General features: G+C 44.2%; 1 protein-coding gene across 4 annotated transcripts in view; it reads left to right on the top strand.

The window, feature by feature from the left end:
• The window catches only part of rnf31 (ring finger protein 31), a 71,981-nt gene that overhangs the window by 53,883 nt on the left and 3,089 nt on the right, over positions 1 to 15,009 (top strand). For 3 of the 4 annotated variants that reach the window (XM_076876388.1, XM_004572945.3, XM_076876389.1), the window contains 7 exons: positions 33 to 122; positions 2,633 to 2,747; positions 6,882 to 6,994; positions 7,978 to 8,088; positions 9,415 to 9,463; positions 11,794 to 11,890; positions 14,127 to 14,292. In XM_076876388.1, coding sequence (XP_076732503.1) covers positions 33 to 122; positions 2,633 to 2,747; positions 6,882 to 6,994; positions 7,978 to 8,088; positions 9,415 to 9,463; positions 11,794 to 11,890; positions 14,127 to 14,292 — 741 coding nt within the window. Of the gene's footprint in view, positions 1 to 32; positions 123 to 2,632; positions 2,748 to 6,881; positions 6,995 to 7,977; positions 8,089 to 9,414; positions 9,464 to 9,561; positions 9,588 to 11,793; positions 11,891 to 14,126; positions 14,293 to 15,009 lie in introns of those variants that run through there. The other variant, XR_013094023.1, reaches the window with a different exon arrangement.

Here is a 15,009-nt window from a genome sequence, read left to right on the forward strand (position 1 = left end):
CTCCTTTCCCTTCTCGTGTTTGTTCTCCTCAGTGCTCATATGGATTCATCTATGATGGAGACCAGTTGAAGGTCACCTGTTTTCAATGTCGAAACAGTTTCTGTGCTCACTGTAAAAAGCCTGTAAGTTTCTCTTTGTGTATTCTTGTTTTCTTACCACTTTATGTTTGGTTTCACTTTTTCTGCAGAGCTGCAGTCTTATCCATTTGTTAAGCCATAAAAATATGACATTCCAAGCACATCTGCTCTTCACAACTCTTTTAAGAACCTTAACATTAAAGTTATGTCCTAAATAGTCCAAAAATACGAAACTGAAGGAATCATTACATTTCCCCCTCATAGTGGGGAAAACATAATAACAGTGTGCGATATGGGGGGGGGGGGGGGGGGGGGCTGGTATGAATAAAGAAAGAAAAAAGAATGCTTGGGCCTTGCTAGCATAATGGACGGGTTTTGACGGGGCTGAAGCATCATCAAATTTGCTTCCAAGCCAAAGACTATAAAATATGATAAAGCATATCTCGCCTTTGGCTTCACCTGCACAGCGGTGGGTGATGAGGAGAGGCAGCAGTGTGTCATCTGTCTTAAAGTGCAAGCTTGTGACAGTTTAAAGCTGTCACAGGCCACCGGGGCAGACCGTGTGGAGTGAGTGGAGGACCCAAGAGCAAACAGAGGTGAGGACACAAAAACCGGACTTAACAGAAGGCGAGCCTTTATTTAGGGCCGAAAACTTAAGGAACAAGGCAGCAAAGCAACTGAGGGAAAACCTGAACATAGACTGGGAAAACTATGGCTAAACAAAGTACAAACTAGGACTAGTTAAGGCTGGGAAACTATGACAAGGGGTAGGGGAGATAACACAGACGACGCGACACAGACTGTAAGAAACACAGAGACTAAATACACATGAGGGATGATCAGGGGAAGTGGCCACACATGGGAACGCAGCTGACACACATGAACTTAACGACAGGACAGGAGGAGTGAGCTGAATACACAGACAGTGAATGCAGGCCTTCAAAGTAAAACAGGAAACATGAGACATGAACCGGGGAGACGTAGTACAGGGGGAGGTGACATAACTGACAGCATGAACTTGACAGTACAAGACACACAGACATAAACACACGAAGGGCAAGGGAGACGTGATGCAAGGGTGACATAATTACAAAAAGGGCTGGACTACCTTAAAGAACCTAAGCAAACAATAAACATCAAAATAGGTTAAGCATAACACACTGGGTCACACAACCCAGGACCATGACAAAAGCCTAACAAGCTAAGATGCCACTTGGAGACAAAACATCCAGAGCACAAAGACAAGTCAGCTGACCTTTTCAGACAAAAACTGCTCAACAGTGTCTCTTTACTAAAGCTGCATCTGTGCTGGCAATGCTCAGCTCAGCTCCTATAAAGTTGCCTACCGAGCACTGTGTGAAAAACCGCACACAGTTACGGAGGAATTAATACTGTTTGCTGATAACGTATGTCAGATTCATTGATGAAGATGCTGAGGGAGGAATTGCTTTTCTGCAAACAAGTTCCTGCCAGAGCCAGTGCAGAGAAACTGTTCAAAAACATCGAGGACTGTGTGGGGATCTGCACAGACGGCTGTGGCTGGGAAGCCAGGAGGGCTGCAAGTGTTAATCGAACACGTCTCCCCCAATGTGCAGCGGACGCACTGTAAGATACACCGCGAAGCACTAGTGTCTAAACAGCTGAGTCCTGAGCTGAATGACATAATGAGTGATGTCGTCGCCACAGTCAACTGCATCAAAACACGACCTGTGAAAGCCTGGATTTTCTCCTCACTGTGTGAAGAAACGGGCTCCGGCCACAGCTCTGCATCACAGTGAGTTCCACCTGCTGTTACGTGGGACGGTGCCGTCCACGCTCTTTGAACTTCGAGAGGAGGTCTGCATGTTTTTGAATGAAGAGGGCAGTGATCTTACCAACAGATTTAACTGTAACAACGTTTTCATGAAACGGGCATACCTCAGTGACATGTTCCTGAAACTCAATGAACTGAATGTGCAGATGCAGGGCACAAACGCTCAGCTCCCACATCTGGCAGATAAACTCACATCACTTGTCAGAAAACTTGAGATGTGGCAGCAGCGAGTGAAAGATGGAAATGTGGACTCATCTGAGAATTTGAAATCATTTACTGAGACAACAAGCTGCAGAGTGATCTCATGCACGACGTCTGATTCAAAGACCCTGGCTGTACCACTATACTTACTCCCCCCCTTCCTTCTTTCACCTAATGGTATGATCCCAGTCTGTCTAGGAATGTAATGGGCAGCACGGTGTGCCCATCAAAATAAAGTCTCACCCCTGCCTCCAGGCTGTTAATAAGTGACACGTGGTGGGATGTATATATAATTATATTATGGGCTAGATGGGGCTCATAAGTTTGACACCCCTGGGCTAATATTTTATTTTGTGAAGTAGTCCTCGTAGACTTGTGCTTGTGTGCAATCCAAGCCTTTATAAATATTATAAATGTTTCTAATTTAAAAGAAAATGATATATTATGTGATTATAAATATCTTTCTATGTAACTGTTACAATAGTAATTCATTTTTATATGCTCTGTTCTGTACTCATTGGTAAACATTGTTTGTGTGCAGTGGGAGTCTCAGCATGCTGGTCTGTCCTGTGAACAGTTCCAGTCCTGGAAAAGAGAGAATGATCCAGAATATCAGAGACAGGGCCTGGCTGGATACCTCAGAGACAACGGCATCAGTAAGTACACACATATGAACACACACAAACTCTGATTAGTTGTGTAAACGTAACCCATGGAGTCCTCTTCACTAAAGTCCTGTGATGCATGGGCAGCCAAGTTTGTGAATGTGATAACTTGAAAATGAGGCAAGACAATCCTGGTTACCTCAACCTTAAGGTTAAGGGCAGAGGTCAAGTTTTCTAAAAATTTGCTGCTGGTTCACCTGACACGACACAACACGGGGGCGGTCAGCTTGTTGCGTTTGTGTTTCCAGTTATTTCAGCTGTCACTTCCAGTCCTCTGACTGGACTGTCCTTAACCTCTTAAGCATACATGCCTAACCCTAAATGCGATCTCCTCGCTTTTGCCCCCGTATCTGGGGGTGTTGGTACTTAAGAGGTCAAGATTAGGGGTGCAACGATACTCGTATCGATATTGAACCGTTCGATGCAGTGCTTTCGGTTCGGTACGCATATGTATCGAACAATACAAAATGTTTAATTTATTTTATCAACTTTTCTTCTGACGATGCTGTCTGTGTTGAGAGCTCAGTGGATCTGCGTTCGACTTATCCGCCTAGGCTGCACTGTCGAGCGCAGATCCACTGAGCACAGCGCAAGCTAGCAAGACAGAAGCTAAGCTCGTAGCAACATAGCAAACTGAACCTCCCCCACCCTCATTCAGATCTGGCGTTTGGAACTAATTTGGTCTTCATGTGAAGTATGACCCTGAAGGTCAAAAGTAAAACAGTATGTTGGATGTGCCATGCAATGCTCAATTACATGGGTGGGAACTAGTGCGTTAGCGCAGTTAGCTCGTTAACGTGTTGGCCGTCCAGCCCCACGCACGGGGCGATCCGCGGTAGCTCGTTAACGGAGATTTGCCGTGTTGTGGCGTTAACGACATTTCAGATTAACGCTGACAGCACTAGTGGGAACACAACGAATATGACTGCACATTTACTCCGACATCACCCTCGTGCAAAGACAAGTGGAAGCAGACAAAAACAACAAGCACGCATGCTACAAACTTTACCCGAGTCATTTAGACAGCCGTTAGCACAGGATTCTCCTTATGGGGACCTGATATGTTTAATATGCTGCTGAGAATATAGCCCAGAAGAAGTGTATAGTACAGCTTTTATTTTGGAAAGAGCCATTTCTCTGTAATAAACTCTCTTTTCCAAAGATGAGTGATTTCTCGATCTTAGATTTATTTTTTTTATTACTTTGTTGTTTCAGCAACATTAAATTTAAAAACTGTACTTTTGAGTTAAAATATATATTTATAATTTTAATAAATTACAAATTAAAAAGGCATGAACATTTTTTTTTTGTATTGAAAAAAATATCGAACCATGACACCAAAGTATCGAACCGAACCGAACCGTGAAGTTTGTGTATCGTTGCACCCCTAGTTAAGATATGTAGTATGCTGGGACCACTGCATACTACATATCTTAAGGAAAGGGGAGGCATAATTAACCAACTGGCCAGAGCTGAGGCAGTCGAGGTGGTAGTGGCATCTGACAAGGATGACTCCTCGTGGCATGTCTCAGTGGGGCCCCAGGGCAAACTCAGGACACAATGGAGAGATTATATCTCTCGGGTGGCCTGGGAACACTTTGGTGTGTAAAATGGATGGATGGATGGGAGCTACATTACCCAGCCTCCCACCCCTGAACCCACTGAACTAAGCCAGAAATCATAGCCCCCACCTCCCAAGATTCAGGCATGAGCTAACAGCAGGTTTGACTCCATGCTTTTTGCCCTTGTACCTAATTTCAACGGGCACTATGGCTGCACACACGGGATCTAAACCCACTCTTTCTCCAACAACGCCCAGAGTCAAACCAGAGTTTGGTAGACCAAGGTCTGCATGCAGCCTGAGTCCACCATAGCCTGGTGTACAGCCCTTTGGTGCCTTACTGGAACGTTGTACGTCACTCCCAGGCCAGGGGAAGGTGCTGGGAGGCCAGTGACACGGAAAACCTGTCCCACCTCCATCAGTGGGCACTCCGTGTGGATGCCCGCACCAGCACTCCTGCCCTGTCGTCTGTGTGACTTCCTGTGAGATGGGTCCAGTGCCTGTAGCTCCCAGGACCTGAGGAGGGGAAGCAGAGGAGAACAGGTCAGTAGGGAGTTTCTGTGGGGCGCAACAGTCGGTGGTGCTGGAGGAGAGCCGAGGATTCTTCTCCTCGGGGCCGGCACAGGCAGATTCCCCACCGACGACTGTATCCACCCAGGGTCCTCCATCCACCGTAGTAGTTGGTTGTCCACCAAAGTCACTGCTGCATCAAGGCTCCCTGGCCGATGGCCGAGGACCCATTCTGCTGTCTTCTCAATGAGTTGGTACTTGACGACAAACTCCAGCAGCCACCTTTTCCTCCTTCCCAGGGTTTGACTGCAGCTACCTGGCTGCCATGACACGGAGCCTCCAAGCGTAGGCAAACGTGTGATCCTTTGCCTCCATCTGACAGCCCTTGAACCGGCGGCGGTGATCTTGTGGAGCAGATGTTCCCAAACTCTCCCCACGAGGGCAACAGCAGGCTCAGCATTGCTGTCTGGGCCTCCCCAGAGGGCAGGGGAGAGACCCGCAGCCCTGACTCTGCCCTCAGTCACTGCCATGGCTCTACGTAGCTTTGACACACCTCACAGCGATGCCTGGACTGGCTGCACATGCTGTGGGTCCAACATCTCTCATCATGTAGTTGATAGCGCCACTATGGCAAGCTTTGTGCTGCTGGTTAACACAACACAACACAGGGGTGGTCACAAACACTTCTTTTGCTGTATCTTTTGTGTTTCCGGGCTGGCTGCAGTGCAGCCACAAACGAAACCCTGCTACCACACTCAGCTCAAGTCTTTCAAATTGATGCCATGTGTGAACTTCAGTGTTTAGTCCTGGCTTCTGCCAGTAATTTTTCTGATAAAAGTGGAAAACAAGAGCAAACTTTAACGTTTTATCATTAAAGCATCATAACTACTATATGATGACATGAGCCTGTCACGGTGGCGCATCATTGTGATGTCATAGGATGTTGTATTGAAAAAATAAAATGCAGTTTCATATGATATTCATTTGTTTTCACTCATCGTGAAGTTTGTTTCATCCATGGCCAAAAAAACCCACCATGAGAAGCTTTCTGTGGGACGTACAAATCTGAAACCAAACACTTACAGAGCTGAGCATATCTCTGTCTTAGCATTATGGTAAATGGTAAATGGCCTGTATTTATATAGCGCTTTACTAGTCCCTAAGGACCCCAAAGCGCTTTACATATCCAGTCATCCACCCATTCACGCACACATTCACACACTGGTGATGGCAGCTACATTGTAGCCACAGCCACCCTGGGGCGCACTGACAGAGGCGAGGCTGCCGGACACTGGCGCCACCGGGCCCTCTGACCACCACCAGTAGGCAACGGGTGAAGTGTCTTGCCCAAAGACACAACGACCGAGACTGTCCAAGCCGGGGCTCGAACCAGCAACCTTCCGATTACAAGGCAAACTCCCAGCTCTTGAGCCACGATCGCCCCATGAACAGCCCATAATGCACTCTGTGTTGTGTTGCTGCTCTGCAAACTATGTCTCATGATGTCTATGTATGTTTCAGACAGGTCTGTGGTGTAAGTACACAAACATGCACATTTATGCATGCGTTGTTATCCTCCTGTCCATGCTGTGTAACCGAGTAAGGTTACAGTATATGAACCAAGGTATTGGGCCGCACCTCTGTTTGAATTCAGGTGTGCTCAGTCTGTTGCCACAGGTATATGACACCTAGACATGCAGTTTGCCTTTGTGTTATTCTAAAGAGCTCCCTGAATTTGAGTGTGATGCTGTAACATGATGCCACTGCTGAAACAAGTCAGCTGGTGAAAGTCTTCCCTCCTGAATATTCCACAATCAGCTTTAAGTGCTATTATTACAAAATGAAAGCGTTTAGGAGCCAAAGCAGCTCAGCCATATAAACTTACAGAGCAAGGTCATCGAGTGCTGAGATCCATGACATTAACTGTGTAACAAGTATATATAAGTAAAGTTAACTCATTTATGTCAGGAAAGGTGTTGAAAGTACGTCAGACTAAAATGGTTTTCTTGAATGTAATGCTACCTGTGTGTCCTCTCCTTCCTCCCTCCTTCTAGCTTGTCCTAACTGTCGCTTTCAGTATGCGCTGTCTAAAGGAGGCTGCATGCATTTCTGCTGCTCACAGTGTCGTTACCAGTTCTGCAGTGGCTGCAACAACCCTTTCCACACTGTAAGTCTGTCACATACAGTCCTCTTCATGGTGTCATTTTCCAAGGAGTCATTTGAGCCATGTGATACTCTACCTAGGATACATGTGTGACAGAGAGGTGTGGAGTAGTCATCTACTAATGCTCAGGCTGGTGGTTTAGTCCCTGGCTGCAACAGTCTGCATGCAAGTGCCCTTCTGCAAGGTACTAACCCCGCTGCTCTCCGATGTACACATTAGAGTGTAAGTGGGTGAATTAGGCCAGTTCTATAGAGCACTTTGAGTCCTCAGGTGAAGTAGAAAAAGAACCAGTCCACATCTGATTATTTCACACAGACTGTGGGTAGTGAAAACACGTGTACAACTTTGGCAATTTTCTCTTAGATTTATTTTTTATCCCTAAAAAAGGAGAGCAGCATGTGATCATTAAAACACTGTTTTTGATTTGTTTTGTGTGAAATCTTGAGTGACTGAAACAAAAGTAAGCACTTCATAACGCTGCAGACGAGGCACTGATCCTCATGTTTGATCTGGGCCACAGCATTTCTTGTTCTGAAGGTGCAACCTTTGACCTCAGCAGCTTTGGAAAAGGCTCTCCGACATAAATTCACTGATGACACGAATGCAGCACACAGATTTGTTTTCTTGTTTTTGGCTGTTTCACATGAGACATTCAAAACAGCTGTTGGCAGCTGCGGTGTTTGTTCAATTCATTGGTGTTTGGTGCAAAAGTTCATCAACATCTTTCCAGTAAACAGAAACCAGCATTGATGCATTCATTACAATTTAGTTTTGCGTGTATTTCATCTGGGAAAGTGGACGAAATGATGACACGTGTGAAGTTCAGTTGCACATTTTTATGTCCTGTCTTTTAAAAACACTATTAGTGTTTAGTGAAGGGTCACAGTTTCCTTTTGTTTTTTAATTTTTATTAATTTCAGTGTTACGTGAGCAGACTGAGGGGAAAAATAAAAATGGCTGTCGTTTTCTCTTTTGTTTCCCATCAGACCTGTGCAGTGGACCAGTGCACGGTGTCTGGACTGCATGCCCATCATCCTAGAGACTGTCTCTTCTATCTGAGAGACTGGGAACCATCCAGGCTGCAGGCTTTGCTCCAGGTAAACACACATACATGTAACTGTGGAATGACACACAAGGATGGGAAGAGAAGAGGGAAACAAGAGACAAGGACACACAAACACACATAAACACAGACACAGAGAGGACACAGAGGACAAAGACACAAGGGGAGCCTAAATGTGCAAAAAGCTAACATAGAATAAACTCAGGACTACAAAATGAACCTTAACCCTTTAAAGCCGGTCAGAGCGGGCACGCTCCGTTTTGCGTAATTACTTTTAAATCCTTGTAGCACTGCAACCACGTAAGCTAGCGCAATAATTTGTTTTGCATATGAAACCGGAGGAATTGTACTTACATCTGATGCCATCAGCTTGTCCTCGGTCACAGTTTCCTTCCACATAAAGCTTTGCAAAAACTGCATAAAAAGCTCTTGCAGGAACAAAAACATAATATTCCAGAAACACGCTTTGCCGATCTGATCAGCTGTTCATAACACTTCCTACATTGGAATAGACGTCAGTGTGAACTATCACATGTCCGCCATGACCTGCCCGAAACCGGAAGTGATGTCATTTTGCAGAAATGTAGTTTTTTACCATCAGGGCCTCATGAGCCTATACTGGTGTTTTTAAAAGTTATCTTTGACTTTATGACTTTCTGTGTCATTTCTGGGATGCTGAGGACTCATATTGCACTGCTGGAAATAGTTTATTTTGATGCATATGCTGCTTTTTTGCAAATTTGCATCATAATATTTATTTTTGTTTTTCCTGCAGTATATAAAAATTGGTGTATTTCAAAAATAAAACTATGAAGACACTTAAAATAAATTTCCTGTGGAAACTATTTTGTGCAACTTTTTTGTATTTACAGTTTTGAGGGATAAGCCTCTTAAATTTCTCTAACTAGAAATATATGTTAAAAAAAACAAAAACGATTTTAAATTTTTTGTAGTTTATTGCACTTTTTTGCAATAAATGTAATTACTATGCACTTAATGCAGACATATTATTAGAATTTTGGCTCTAATGGTTGTATTGATGTATAGCAACTTGAAATGCTCCCAAAAATGGCTCCACAGTATGTAAAAATATAATATAAGCTCTGGCAGACTTGGTTCTATGGTAGGTCTTAAAGGGTTAAACCATAACACAAAATGACATAAAAACACAAGAAACTCAAAACACAGGGTCATGTGACCCAGGCCCATGACAGAGATGTTAGCGTGTTTAGAGCCGTTACTCGTTTCGTTTTGTCTCTTCTGTGTTTTTGCTGTCATCCTAAAGACCCTTCGTTCTTTTTCATGTGTTTATCTGGTCAGTGCCTGTTTTACGTCTCATCATATCTTATCTTCGTGACAGAATAACGGAGTTGCCTTCAACACTGAACCTCCTCCTGGAACTCAGACAGGTAGGCTGTTTCTTCCATCAAAGTTTTTGTTTCAATACTTTTGATGATGCTGTGGAGTTGTGCTCTTTCTAATATTTTCTCCATGGCATTCATATTAGTGAGGACACACTCAACGGCCCCACAAGTAAGTGGAAAACAGCACAGGGAAAGACACACTATAGGAGAGAGCCCAAGTTTAGTCATTACTGATGATTAAATACAGCAGAGGTGAAAGAGGTGCAGGCACAGGAGAATCAGAGAGTTGAGTCCACTGTCAGAGGCCACTGAAAGATCATTGTAACCTTCACGAGTGCTTTTCCTCTGCTCGAATGAATTCTGACTGAAACTCGTAAAATAAACCATGTGACTGCTGACAGAAGTAGCTGGATTAACTCTGTGTTTTAAACTACTCAGCTGTAAAAGGCTGATGCTGAGCAGGCGGCATGGACGCCCAACTAAGATTTCAAAATTCCTACCATGCGTCTACTAAAACGTCTGAATCCCAGTGTTTTCTGAAAACCTTGTAAGTGCTATAACTCAAGTAGAGAAGTGCATAACGTTTAATCTAAATAACTCTGCTTTTCATCTGGGAATTAAACAGAGTGCCTGAAACCTTGTATCTTTTCTAGGGTGTTCAACCAATGACAAACGTCCACCTTTGATTAGAATATTTGAACCAGGGATGCTTGATAATACTTAAACCAGTATCTCAAAATGCACATCATCCATCCATCCATTTTCAATCACTTATTTGGGTTTGAGTCATGGGGACAGCAGACTGTGATAATGTAATCTTTCCAGCGAGTTCTCCAGAGGGGAACAGAGTCCAACCCCTCTCCAGGAAGCTTGTTCGAGGGCTCAAGCTATGCTTTGAGGTGAGCCCGACTATATCTAGTAAGTAGTTCCTAACCTCACCCACTAGCTAAGGCTCCGTCCCCACCAGCAAGGTGACATTCCAGTACCAGTGTCAGAAGCCTGGATCGGAGCGCCAGGACCAGTGCCTGTGACTGACACACAATCCACTCCCAGTAACTCTATCCCAGGCAGGGTGCGCTGGACCCTTGGGTCGTTATAGTAACTAAGGGTGAAATGCAAATAAGATGTTTTTGAAAAAGTCAAATCCAAGTAATCAGTGTTTTAAATACAGGCCATTTACCATTTGTATTTTAGGGAATTTGGTGGGCTCTGTAAATCCTTTCTTATTGCAAAGAAACTGGATTTGTTCCACTTCTGGCAAACTTACTCCACATTTGTCTGTTCCTCTTTGTACAGAAAGAGAAATGTGGTTCATCAAATGTCTTTTTCTTCTACCAGTTTAAAAAAGTTTGCAGCTGGGACGCTTTGGCCTATAGGTGACAGCTAAGACTTTAAATTTAATGAAATCACATGATTAGTTCGTTACCAGGCCTCTGGAGAACTTCAGGACATGTTGAGGAGCTAAATTAAAACCTGCAGGGACACCGGCCCTCGTGGACTGGGATTGCCCACCCCTGTTCTAGGCGCTGGGACATGCTTTCTGTAGGGTAATCTTTTTATATTTGCGTTCTTGAAAATGTAACCTGTTTCATTATACTGCGGTTATTAGGCACCTGGAGCCCTGGGACTGTACGGGGGTGGGTGGCCCGTAGCAGGGCTGGTTGCCGGTCACTTCTGGCCCTCTGGGACTGACAGCCTTTGGGCTCTCGCTCTTTCTCTCGTTCACACTCACGAACATTTGTATTTATGCTCCATCCTTTTATCAAACCCCCCCCCCCTTTTTTTTCTGCCTGTCCTACCTTAGATATCATACAGTATACCACTTATAATGTCACACCTGTAACTCTATTATGTCTTGATGAATAGAAATGAAGAAATAAACAGATAAACCCACAACAGTGCATTCAGATCAAAAAGCTGGCAGACAGGACAGGATTTAGCAAGTAAATAAATCTCTACTCTGTCCTGGCTAGCTTAGTCATTCTTTTAAAGAATGTAACACGTTGTTGTTGATTTGACACCATGACTGGCTATCTTAGGAAATGTTCATACAAATTAATACTAATACATCTGAATTCAGTTTTATTTATACAGCCCCAAATCAAATCAACGGTTGTTGTTTCAAGGCACTTTATATTGTAAGGTAAAGACCCTACAATAATACAAAGAAAACAAAACCCCAACAATCATATGATTCCAAATGAGCGAGCACTTGGTGACAGTGGGAAGGAAAAACTCCCTTTTAACAGGAAGAAACCTGGCTGAATTAATGGAGTTCTGAATATTATAATGAATTTTTCAATTAAGGAATTTTTTGTATTGATTTTCACAGATGTTTTTCTATATTTTTAAATGGGTACCTCTCTTCCTTTTAGATCTGTGTGGAGTAATAGAGCAAAAAGATGAGGGCGGGCAGCAGTCAGATGCAGCCTGTGGAGCTCAGACCCAACCTGGACATGCTGGACTCTGCGAGTATGGAGCTTTTAATGAGTAGTATTTGCTTTGCTTGTAATATGTTCCTTAGATCCCAGAGTCTCTGGCAGTCCATAAGGAGCACTTGTCTTTAATCTTGTGTGACCCTTGTTGGTTGCTTCAAATGGCTTCAAAACACTATAGTTTAAAAAAAAGTGTGCTAAAAACTTTTTGAACACAAACAGAAATAAGGGAATTGATAATTAAAGTAATTCACAGTTCTTTGTCCTCTGTCTGTGTCCCAGAATACTTGAACTGCTCTTGTTAAACCATGCATAAAAATGATTCAGTTAAGTTCCATTTTATTTTTATAGTGCTAAATCGTTTGCCTCAATGCGGTTTACATTGTAAGTTAAAGACCTTACAGTTAAAAAGAAATCCCAAAAATCACATAACCCCCAATGAGCAAGCACTTGATGACATCAAAACACCAGCTCCTGGTAGATAGAGCAGTCACCCAAGACTATAAGACTCGACTGACCAACCTCTGCACTGCCTGGAATGACCACAAGAAAGCCTGTTACTCAATGCATCACACATCGATCCTGAATCCCTGAATCAGGAATTTGTTGGGGATCTGTTAAACAACACTAGAGGCCAACTTCTAGCCGATTGCGCAGGTCACCATCAATTGTGGGATCTACCAAGGAGATGCCCTGTCCTCACTGCTATTCTGCATAGCCCTGAACCCCCTTGGTGAATTCCTCTACATAACATGCTAGGGAGACTGACTACGAAATGAGGCAATCGTCAGCAACCTCCTCTACATGGATGGCAACAAGCTGTATGCTAATAGTGAATGAAAAATAAAAAAGAATAAAAAAGAATAGATAGATGGAAGCCACTGACATCAAGACAATGATTTTACTACCAGAAGGCAACACTGCAGATACTGTGAACAGCTGCAAGTACCTAGAAATCTCACAGGCAGATTGGAACCATGAAGAGGCCACCAGGTAAGCTGCAACCACTGAATACCTGCAGAGAGTAGGGTGAGTCCTGAGGAGTCAGCGTAATGGGAAGAACAAGATCTGGGCAGTCAACACCTACGCCCTGCCTGTCATCACATACCCTGCTGGGATAATGCTGGTCAAAGGAGGAGATAGAAGCCACTGACATCAAAACAAGGAAGCCCTTATCATGCATGGAGGGTTTCACCCCAAGTCCCGCACCCTGAGACTGTATGCTAATCACAAGGAAGGAGCCCAAGGACTAGTGAGTGTCAGAATCCCTGTCCAGGATGAAACAACCAATAAGTACATCAGAGGAGCAACAAGAGTAACCATCATGGAAGTACAGGCCCTTGTATGGTATGTCCAGATAGAAGAAATGGCTGATATCCAGAAATCCTACCAGTGGCTGGACAAAGCTGGACTGAAAGACAGCACAGAGGCACTAATCATGGCAGCACAAGAACAAGCTCTGAGCACAAGATCCATAGAGGCTGGGGTCTATCACACCAGGCAAGACCCCAGGTGCAGGCTGTGTAAAGATGCCCCAGAGACAATCCAGCACATAACAGCAGGGTGCAAGATGCTAGCAGGCAAGGCATACATAGAACGCCATAACCAAGTGGCCGGCATAGTGTACAGGAACATCTGTGCCGAGTATAATCTGGAAGTCCCGAGGTCAAAATGGGAGATGCCCCCAAGGGTGGTGGAGAATGACCGAGCTAAGATCCTGTGGGACTTCCAGATACAGACGGACAAAATGGTGGTGGCTAACCAACCGGACATAGTGGTGGTAGACAAACAGAAGAAGATGGCCGTAGTGATCGATGTAGCGGTTCCGAATGACAGCAATATCAGGAAGAAGGAACACGAGAAGCTGGAGAAATACCAAGGGCTCAGAGAAGAGCTCGAGAGGATGTGGAGGGTGAAGGTAACGGTGGTCCCCATGGTAATCGGAGCACTAGGTGCGGTGACTCCCAAGCTAGGCGAGTGGCTCCAGCAGATCCCGGGAATAACATCGGAGATCTCTGTCCAGAAGAGCGCAGTCCTGGGAACAGCTAAGATACTGCGCAGGACCCTCAAGCTCCCAGGCCTCTGGTAGAGGACCCGAGCTTGAAGGATAAACCGCCCACAGGGGCGAGAGGGGAATTTTTATATATGTATTCACACAAAATGAGCAACTCTGGTTGGCTTTGGCATATTTTTTTTAATCCCTATTTAAGACTCATTGATCATTGATATCACTTGATATATAAATAATTTTTTGGTGGTGTGCTGGTTTCTAGGAAGCATTACCGGGAGTACTTGGTGAGCCTGATCAATAGCCACTCCATTGACCCAGCACCGCTCTACAGCTCAAACGAGCTGCTGCTGGCCTGCAGGAGGTACAAGGTAGAGGACACCCACAGGGACGGGGAGGACACCTTCACCTACTACACCAGGCTTCTTGAGGTGAGGATCATTACCTATATACATTTCACTGCTGAACATAAGTTCATCATTTCATTTCATTGCTATGCTGGCCATCTTTAGTTCAGATGTGGATCGTTATTCTGCTATTGTTTAGGTCCACTGGTTTCTGGGAATGGTCACTGTAAATAACTTATCACCTTTACAATATAAAACATTTTTATCCTGACCGCAGCGGCCACGTTAACCATAAAGATGTAGAATTGGTTTCACAAAAAGCAAGTCTGCAAAGTTCATCCTAACCTAACTGAGCAACTTGGGACATGTAAGACTGCCCTGTTAGACTTCTACCACCAGCATGCAAACACCAACTGGTAGAATATTTTCATTAACCACCTCAGAGTTCAGGCAGAAATGGGGACCCTTCACAGTTAATGGTAAAATTTAATACCCAAAATTAAATGAAAAAATGAATGACATCGAGTTAATGAGGAAGTGGTTGTATAAGTAGCACAGTGAGCTTTCCCCTCTCCCTGTTCCCTGTTAACTGAGTGGTGGGTTCCAAAAGATGACACACCAGTTAGAAGTAGGCTGGGTGTTATTTGAAAGGTTTTGGTCTAAATATTCTGTTTTAGTTTTCATAAGCAGGCGTGAGCGTGGTTGGTTTTGTTGTGTTTTGTTTATATAGCCGTAACACTTGCATCCACACTCATCATATTATTGATGCTGCTGTACTTATGTCATCCGTGTGTATTGTAT

Source organism: Maylandia zebra, linkage group LG18 (genome assembly GCF_041146795.1).
Source record: "Maylandia zebra isolate NMK-2024a linkage group LG18, Mzebra_GT3a, whole genome shotgun sequence".
NCBI classification, from domain to species: domain Eukaryota; kingdom Metazoa; phylum Chordata; class Actinopteri; order Cichliformes; family Cichlidae; genus Maylandia; species Maylandia zebra.